At 47.0% G+C, this 9,575-nt stretch overlaps 1 protein-coding gene across 1 annotated transcript; it reads left to right on the forward strand.

Moving 5' to 3' along the window:
• Positions 1-2,624: 2,624 nt before the first annotated feature.
• On the forward strand, positions 2,625-7,960 carry HEY1 (hes related family bHLH transcription factor with YRPW motif 1). The gene is made up of 5 exons (XM_081873221.1): positions 2,625-2,939; positions 3,768-3,843; positions 3,931-4,014; positions 4,155-4,236; positions 5,702-7,960. The coding sequence occupies exons 1-5, from the start codon at positions 2,848-2,850 to the stop codon at positions 6,286-6,288; spliced, it is 921 nt and encodes a 306-aa protein (XP_081729347.1). The 5' UTR covers positions 2,625-2,847; the 3' UTR covers positions 6,289-7,960.
• Positions 7,961-9,575: the final 1,615 nt, after the last annotated feature.

A 9,575-nucleotide genomic window follows, 5' to 3' on the forward strand; every position in this document is an offset into this window, starting at 1 on the left:
GTAGCAGGAATGCCAGTACCATTTGATGATCTACAGGAGGTGAGTAAGTAACCATAGTGACACAGTAAGTTTTCTGGACTTAGTATGACAGGTTGACAGGATTACTCTTCAAAGCAGTTCCTCCTTCCGGAAGAAGAAAAGTGGGTGGGTGGAGTCTAAGGAGAGAAAGGCTTTCAAAGTTAATTTAGCACACCCACTAAGCAAAGGTCAACAGGAGTGGTTTCCTGTTCAGGGTGCCTTAAAGCTACCTCTTCTCACCTTTCGGTATTATTTTGACTAGGTTCATGCAACAGCCTGCAGGAACTGTTTTTGTTTTTGTTTAAAAGAAAGATGGTTAGATACTTCTGGACTGATCCTGGGTTTGCAGTTGAGTTTCCCCTGAAGGCTTAGTGACGTCTGCCAAAAGAACAGTCAAAAGAAAAGAGGAGGGAGGGGAACTTGGCTCAAAAGACCTCTGCACTCAATTCTTGACTCCTGCGTGGGGGGGGGGGGGAGAAGAGACACCCTTTATGAATCTGAGCAGCATATATAAAAGAAATCTGCCAGCCCTGAACATCTTGTCTAGTTTAGCTCCAAAGTCAAGATCAGGAAATGCAGCACCAGTTGTAGGGTTGCCATACATCTGGAATTTCCCGGACATAGCTTGTATTCGGCTCCCTTAAGCAGTGTCCAGGCGGAAATTGTTGAAATGTATGGGAAAATCCGGACGTATGGCAGCCCATTGGCGATTTCCCTTAAAAACAGCTCAGAAAGTTTTGTGCAAAACTTTTTAAAAAAGCTCAACGACTTCTGTGTCCGGGTTTTCACTTTTTGAAATATGTTAACCCTAGAAAGGCTTGGAGGTATCAGGGCAGCACCAGGATTCCTGCTTTGCTGCACCAGGATTCCCTTTGCCTGACAACAGGCCAGAGAAAAGGCATTTGATTGGCAGAATGTCCAGGTCAGAATCTGTCAAGCTGGCCTACAAGCTCCAGGTAATCATTCCCTTCAGCATCCTATCCGCTTCATCTGCAAGTACTTACACAGGCATGCCTAGATGTCAGTTGTCCCCATAAATTCCCTTTGAAGTGCCTAGATAAGAGCCTAAAAGAATCTCGGAGGTCTCTTAAGTCAACCAGAGCAGTAAGCACAGAAAGCAGATGTGATCATTGTAAAATCATTACAGCCAACTTCTATGATTAAATGCAGTAAGCGATTTAACACAAACATATTTAGGGACATGCGTACGTCGGGGTTTCTAGAGTCTGAGCATTTTAGTGCCAAAGTAAGATTATTGGTAGTTCGCAGGCGACAGTAGAGGCAGCATGGAGGCTTACATGCCAATGTTACAGTTTGGGCTGAAAGGATGGTTCAAACCAGGTTGGTCACATTTCATCTTTATGTATTTTATTTACCAACCTTCCCTTATAGGAACAAAGGCTGACAGTCATGGGTTTTTTCAAATTGTCCATCCAGGTACAAAGTAGGGCCAGCCTAACTTTTTCATGAATAGAAAGAACTACATGAGATGATTTCAGATCATTATTTACAATGGTTTTCTGGCTCAGTTCTACTATGCAGACAAGGTTGGGGACAACTCAGTTCACAATTGCCTTGCTGACTGAGCACAGTCAATTCCCTCTCCCCACCTGAAGTGCAGCCCATATTTATGGTTAATTTTATATATATACAAAACATTGAATTTAGTCTACAGTGTCCTCTGAATTATGAAATAACTAGCATGTCACTTGATTGACATGTTTTTAGCAACTGAAAGGGGCATGTAAACTGACTCTATAAGTCAGTTATAAGTTACCGCTTGTGCTACAGAGCACAACTCTATTCCAGTCTACTCGAAGCAAACTTCCATTGTTTTGAATGCAGTTTACTCGCAGGCAAACGTGTAGAAAATTGCTACCAGTCGCCGTCAGGAAGCGACCAGCTGGACGTGTGCACGAACTGCGGGCAGCACTACGTTTTCTAAAGCGCTCTAGGGTCGGGCCTTACGCGGAGTGAAGTGCTGCTGCTGACCTACAAGCGATTCTTCATCGCAAGCGCAACAAATGCCCGACAGCAGGCAAAGCCGGAGAGCGAATCGCGGGCTCCCGAGTTGTTAGCGATCCCTCGGGCTCATCCCCGGCTGGGCTCCGCGCCGCGGCGCCGGTGGCTGAGAACAGGCAACTCAGCGCAACAGCCGCCGTTGGCCCGAGTGCCACCGCCGCTCCACCCCGCGCCCAGGGGAGGTTCACACGCGGCAGCCGCCGCTCCTGCACGCCCCGCTCAGTGCCGCCGCCGCCGCCGGCCCCGCTTGGCCGCCAGCCGGGCACAGAGCAACTTTCCCACGGCCGCCCGGCCACGCGTGTGGCTCCGCAGGCCCCCAACTGGCCCCGAGCCCAGCCAGTTGCACAAGCGCGGGGAGGTCGGCGTGGGCGGAGGCAGAGGAGGGAACGGGAGAGGAGCTTCGAACGCGGCCGTGTAGCAAATCCTAATGCTTCCAGCCAATGAGCGGCGGCGGGCGAGGGGGCGTGCCGTCGAGTATCTCCCTGAGTTGGCGGCCATTGGCTCAGGGCGGCGGGGGCGCAGCCAATCCGAGGCGCCAGGGCGGTATGTCGGCTGCTCGGAGTTGCCTGGAGCCGGGAGCGCTTGGCGCGCCTCCCAGGCTGCCCCTCCCCCGGGTAAGAGGCGAAGCGTGGGAACGCGATGGGGGAGACGGAGCCAGAGGGCGAGCGGCGTCGGCGGTGGGAGCAGAGGGCGCGCTGAGCTGGCACCGGGGAATCGCCGCTCGTTCGCACCAGGCGGGCAGCAGGAGCAGGACCTCCCCTCCCCATTCCGGACGGTTGTTTAGAGGGAGCCGGCAGCAGCAGCAGCATGAAGCGCTCGCACCCGGACTACAGCTCCTCCGACAGCGAGGAGCTGGATGAGCCCATCGAGGTGGAGAAGGAGAGCGGAGACGAGAATGGGTGAGGGTGCTGGGGGGTCGGGCCTCGGGGAGGCCGGGAGGGTCCCCAGCCCCTGGCACAGCAGCGGCACTTGGTCCGAGTTGGTCTGTGCCAGGTGCAGGATTGAAGCTGTAGGCAAACTCCCGCTGCTGACACGCAGAGACAACCATCTCCGCGGCCGCCCCTGCTGCGGATTCGATCCTGTGCGCACTTACCCGGGAGTAAGCCCGGTCACGCTCAGCGAGAGTTAAATCAGAGTAACCATGCGCTATCGTCTCCGGTACGGCCCCTTGGTTGCCTTTTGCTAAAAAGCCGGTTCCATAATTACTGTACACCTGATTTATTTCCTATTGAATTTGTTGGTGCATTAAAACAAAACACACGGGGAATCGGGTGGGGCGACGGATCTCACCCTCTTGATTTGGACGCCTTTATTTTAAGGAGAGGAGGGTTCTTCTGGCTAGATTCATTTGGTGGCGAAGGAAAGGCCCTCTGCACTCACTCAAGGCAACCTCGTTCTAGGTCGTCTTCTCACTTTCCGGAAGACTGCGGCTGCAACCTGACACACACTTGCCTGGTGGCACAGGGCCAGACGGCGAATCTTGGCATTGAAAACGGGAGGAAAAAGGATGGGTCTTTGCACAAATTAAACCATGCTCCATTGCCTGCTGCCCATGCGCTGCATTTGGCACTGGGTTACCTGGGATTACCCAGGCGTTTCTGCACTACAACTATTTCTGTGCCTACAGGCTTTCCAGCTGTTTATTGTGGAAATCACTGCTCCCCAACCTCACTCCTTTTCTGTGCCTTCTCAGTATTGACACCCGATTTCTTTCTTGCTGGTTTCAGAAACTTGAGCTCCGCTCCAGGTTCCATGTCTCCAACCACCACTTCCCAAATTCTGGCTCGGAAAAGACGCAGAGGGGTAGGTCTCTTTCTGCTCTGCTTGAAGTCCCTTCTCTTTCTGCTCTGCTTGAAGCCCCCTTGAAAAATATTCCTGCTTCTCTTTCAGATTATTGAAAAACGTCGCAGGGATCGGATCAACAATAGCTTGTCAGAGCTGAGGAGGCTGGTGCCTAGTGCTTTTGAAAAGCAGGTAATTTTGAGGCAGCCCTCTGTGTATGCTGCAATTTGGGTGCAGTATTATTAGGCAGCAATGTGCTATTTCTGTGCTGCCTCCTTCTCTTGGCTTGACTCCAGCTGCCTTTATGCTGATCTTTGCCTTCAATTTCTTAGGGATCAGCTAAACTGGAGAAAGCTGAAATCCTGCAGATGACTGTGGATCACCTGAAAATGTTGCACACAGCAGGGGGGAAAGGTAAGGTCCTTAACCTGGCATGGAAGTCAATTCTGTGTACTAATTCCGATCAGATTTTTTGAATGTGGTTCCCTAGGTAGCCAAAGCGAAGCATCATTGTTGAGCTTGGGGGAGACCCAGGGTTTCTGGAAGTACTAAAAAGGTGGGGAAAGCCCTTAAGGTGTGTGTGTGGGGGGGGGGTGTCCTCCCTCAACAGCTCAGGAAGGAATGGGCATGGGATGCTGACTGACTGTTGCAGGGAGGATTGGGCAAAGAAGGGGAATGGATTGGAGTATCCTGGAAAGAGCATGGCTGGCTATCTGGAACTGAGTGGAAGCATGCGACACTGCAACATCTCATTGCAGGTCCCACTGTCTCTGTGTTATAATAAATTTGTTCAAAATCCAGCCACCCTCTAGCAGCACATCTGCAGCCTGCTTACTACCTACCAGTCTAAATGGTAAAAGCTCTACTTCAAAATAAGTGAGGTATGGATCTCACCTGAAGGGCAGGAAGCATTTGTGTTTGGCAAGCACAATTTTGTGTTTGTTTGCTAACTTCAGTGGAAAGTACAGCCAATTAAGTTTGTGAAGGATCTGGCTGTGCATGATTTCCCTTTGGCTGGAGGAATCTTCAGCTAATTCCTGTGTGCCAAAGGCACTGGATCTCATGTACCGTACGTGTCACTGTCTCAGCCATTTAGTATTTTTCATTTTGTTCTAGTATCTTAAAGGCTGTTGGTAGCTGAGCTGCTAAGATTATAATCCGTGAGCCACATTGAAGGCTCCTGATGGGCCAAAAGACAGGACATGCATTTAACAAAATGGTAAAATAAGAGAGCAGCATGTTTGCATATATATCTATATAGTAGTCATACCAAATGTTTAATATGCTGTTATTAAGCTTGCAATAAACTATATACTGGTGGATAGTAGCAGCAAATCTTGGACTGCACTTCATAACCCAGTAACTGCAGAACAATCCCATAAAAAAACCCTGGAGTTTGTGCTTCAGAGTATCTTGGTTGATTGTGGACTTTTAACTGGCGCTTAGACTCTTTGCTGAGAACATCACAGATGCTTATTGGCTGTTTTGAGGTTGGGTCTGTGTGGACTTGGAGCAGATCACTGAAATCTAGATCCTGTTCTCATTCATGAGATTTGGCTTCTCAAAATAACCAGCTTTGCACCTATACGCTGCCTTGGGTTCCACGGTGGAAGAAAGGTGGAATATAAAATAAAATAAAAATTATGGGCACAGTCACAATGAGACATGAAGTGTACTTTCCAGACACTTCTCTTCACAACGGTCTGATCAATATTTCTATTGCTCATGGGTTTCTATAAAGTGAATGTGGAGTAGCACATCTTTAGTGGGGCATGCCCTGGAGAAAACCCATCTTCTTGAGAGAGACGGCCGCAAATGAGGAATGGAAATTGCTGCCCATGCTTAAGATATCACTCTTTCTTCTGTTCCTTTCTTCTAGGCTACTTTGATGCTCACGCTCTTGCTATGGACTATCGCAGTCTGGGCTTCCGAGAGTGTTTGGCCGAAGTTGCCCGCTACCTGAGCATCATCGAAGGTCTGGACACTTCTGATCCTCTCCGTGTCCGCCTTGTGTCTCACCTGAATAATTACGCCTCTCAGAGGGAAGCCGCAAGCAGTTCCCATACAGGGCTTGGACACATCCCTTGGGGCAGTGCCTTTGGACATCATCCCCACATCTCCCACCCATTACTGCTGCCTCAGAACGGGCATACTACTACGAGCGGCAATGCAACTTCCACAGAAGGTCATCACCACCACAGCAGAAGTGGGGCTCCCCATGCTGAATCATCTTCACTGAGAGCACCCCCTAATGGCAGCATTGGACCAGTGCTTCCCGTGGTCACTTCAGCTTCTAAACTCTCTCCTCCCTTGCTGTCTTCCATGGCTTCCCTGTCTGCATTCCCCTTTTCTTTTGGTTCGTTCCATCTGTTGTCCCCCAATGCTCTCAGCCCGTCTACACCGGCACAGTCGGCCGGCCTTGGCAAACCTTACAGACCATGGGGAACGGAGATTGGTGCATTTTAAGAACTAGCAGGGTGGTGAAGGGGTGCGTTGTCTGTAAAATAGCCAGCTGAGCTGGGGCATCTGAACTCCTTTTAACAGTTTGTTATCAAAGGTACAGTTCCAGTTTTAACAGAGTTTGTACAAAGAAAATGTTTCTCCCCACCTGCTTTCTATTAGCAAATTTTAAAAAAGCAGCAGTTGCCAGAAGTTTATCCATTTTTTTGTAAAATCTTCATAGATGTTAATTTAAAAATGATAATAAAATAGAATTTTGCTGACTCGTTCGTTATCTTAGTGGCATTTCTCAAATGATCCTGTTTGTCTGAAAACACTGGATCTTTTTTTTAAAGAGTAGAATTTTCGTCTTTCTCTCCCCCCCCCCCCCCGCAACAGAGCTTTAACTCACATTTTTGTTTGGTTGTGGGGGTTTTGTGATACTGAGATGTTTTTCAAGGGAGAAATTGTTTGTAAACTATGTTTTGACTTTTGTATTGCCGAGCAAAAGCGTTGACAAATCAGATGGACCAGCTTTATCTCAGATGTTGGTGGTGGACCTGTGGGCCTCTGGAGCTCCCATCGGCCCCAGCTAGAATGGCTTATAGCTGTCAACTTTTCCCTTTTTAAAAGGGAAATTCCCTTATTCTGAATAGGATTCCTCGCAAGAAAAGGGAAAAGTTGACAGCTATGGCATGGCTAATGTTCAGGGGATGATACGAGCTCTAGTATAACAACACCTTGAGGGACACTGGTTCTCCATCAGTATTCTAAGAAGAATAGAATCTTTCTGTGACTAGTGCAGTGCTTCAATCTGCCTTGCAAGTTTATCCTGCTCCCCAATAGGTATATTTATCCCCATTACAGAATCACTGTTTTGTTTCTTGTGCCAAATTTTGTTGCAGTTTTCTTCCATTGGGGCAAACAACACTAAAAAGTTGCAGGTCAAATCCTAATTCTAGAAGCTTTACCACTGCAGCTAAGTTCAACCAACTTTGTCCAGCTCCAATCTATTGGATGTTTTTTGTTTTGCTTTTTAAAATGGAGGGATTATGAACATTAGAGCTTTGGGGATAGATTGTGCTGGGTTTGGGGATGTAGGGACAGAGACCATTGCCTGCTATGTTGCTGGAACGTAGGATGTGTCTTCAACTCGAAGTTCCTGCAAGCAGATGTGCCAAGTTCCAATCCAGAGAACAGGAGTTGCATCTAAATTAAGTTGGTTGCACTTGGGTTTCATTCAGTGGGACTTGACGTGAGTCATGATGACTAAGCGTTGTGTCCAACGTTATTCTGTTCAGATTAGACCCACTGAAATGAGTCGTGTCCATAAATTTCACTGGATCTATTCTGAGGATGACTAATGGTGGACACTACTCTATAGTCTGCCTTGCCTTTCTTGACTGGACATGGAAATAGTCCTGCTCCTGCCTGCAGGTATGGGATAGCTGGATGGACAAGGGGCAGAATAGGTGGGGAAAGCCACAGTTCCTTGTCCCATGCTTTATTGGTGTGTTTGAAGGTTGCAATCTGGTAGACATCCATCACACACTTAGCAGTATCCCATAAAAAGCTGCAATGTTGTGGTCATAACTGTGATTGGAAAACATGGCCGCTGACATAGAATCTAATAGTTCCTTTGAGAACTTGAGCAAAGCTTTTGTTTTTTTAAAGCAAGTTTCAGCATTAAACCCCCCCCCCCAAACAATTGCATAAAGAGCTGCTATCCAGTACCTAGAAACTTGAAGGCTTTATATGGCTTTCCATTAGTTGAGAAGTGAAAATTTGGTCCAGCACAAGTTTTAGTTGCCTCCCAGTGCTCTTCATTAATATTTCTTGAGCCTGCCTTTCTATTGTTACATAATGTTCTGTTCAGAGCAAGCAAAACTGGAGAAAACGAAAGTGATTATTCTATGTTTAAAAATACAACCAAAATTAAGATACTGAATCATAGTTCGGTTTATCTAAATCTGCATACTTTATCCTTCTAGTATGATTGTAGTTTTCACATCACAGAATGTGGGATTTTGTAGTACAGTGATCCTGCATCCCAGGGCAAAAACCAGGTGAGCAGCAGCTATGGATAGCCACAAAATCGATTGCTGTGATGTATATACATACTGTGCAGAAAAGTACCGTAGTCACTGCATTTTTGTAGGGTTTAAAATGAATTCAAGAGGGTAATCTGAAGAGGATCCCTATCTATTCTCAACAGGCTTGTTCCTTTAAATGACTATTCTAAAGAGGGTTCCACCAAATTGGATTTGATCAGTTTTGTATTTGCATTGTGCCTAAATAAAAGAATTGAGAACAAAAAAAAAAGTTGACTGGCAAGTTTGTCTAGCTACATGAGAGAAAAAGGGTGTTTTAAACAGATTATGGTATAATTACCTTTGTGTGTGTTGCTTTAAGTGTACTCTTCAGTGCACCTTCTGTTTTCCTGTTCTGTTTTCTAATTTTGGCCCGTGAAGTGATATTTCAAGACACTGTTCATGAAGTGGACGTTAAAAATAACTGAAAATTTGATAGTTCATTTATGCAGTAGAAGCGGAGAGCACTATTCACATGTTCATTGTTGGGTGGGATGTAAGAGACAGAAAATCTGGTTTGAACCTACTGCCCCAGCTTCACTTATTATTCTGAAGGTTTTAACAAACCCTGCATAGGTACAGCTGACTGCGCATAAACCTTGTGTACTGAATTGGAGACCTTGCCTTTTGCAACTTGTACATGGGGGAAGCTTTGTTCCAGGACAGATGTTTCATGTTGAGGACTGCATTCCTTTTGGTTGTAGCATCTCTTGGGGCCCACCTGCCAGGGATAGGCAGGTCTAGTTGGTGGGTGGCAACCCAACATGAACTAGGCTACTTTCCTTACTGGTGTTCTGAAACCTTCTGGTCTTCTATGATGAATATTAGGCATTCCCCCCGCAAAGTGTCCCCCTTCTCCCACCCCCAAAGTGGCACGAAGAAATTAAATAAACATGGTTGTGTCATTGGAAGTATGTCATATGAGCTCCACAGGTTGGATTTCTGCTTATTGTATAGTTACTTAAGGCAGCACCTGCATGTTTAGGAAATGAGCTGACAATCTAATTCTACAGGAACATATAAGGGAGATTCCCCAAATTGCTCAATGTTGCCTTGGTTCACTGAATACTATGGCACAGGGTGTGTGGGTGTACCTAGAATAGGGTTGTTTGCCTCCACACCAGCCGGCATTGCCAGTGGCTGAGCATGATAGATGTTTCAGTCAAACAACATCCGGAGGGTCACAGGTTTCCCACTCCTGATAATTTTTTTTTTTTTAATCTC

This window comes from Podarcis erhardii, assembly GCF_964252035.2.
Source record: "Podarcis erhardii genome assembly, chromosome: 8".
NCBI classification, from domain to species: Eukaryota; Metazoa; Chordata; class Lepidosauria; order Squamata; family Lacertidae; genus Podarcis; species Podarcis erhardii.

Bases quoted from the DNA above. Each gene is read 5' to 3' on its own strand.
- HEY1 (XM_081873221.1), top strand. From the start codon at position 2,848: ATGAAGCGCTCGCACCCGGACTACAGCTCCTCCGACAGCGAGGAGCTG. The intron at 2,940-3,767 runs GTGAGGGTGCTG...TGCTGGTTTCAG, and splicing joins GAGAGCGGAGACGAGAATGG to AAACTTGAGCTCCGCTCCAG. The intron at 3,844-3,930 runs GTAGGTCTCTTT...CTTCTCTTTCAG, and splicing joins CTCGGAAAAGACGCAGAGGG to ATTATTGAAAAACGTCGCAG.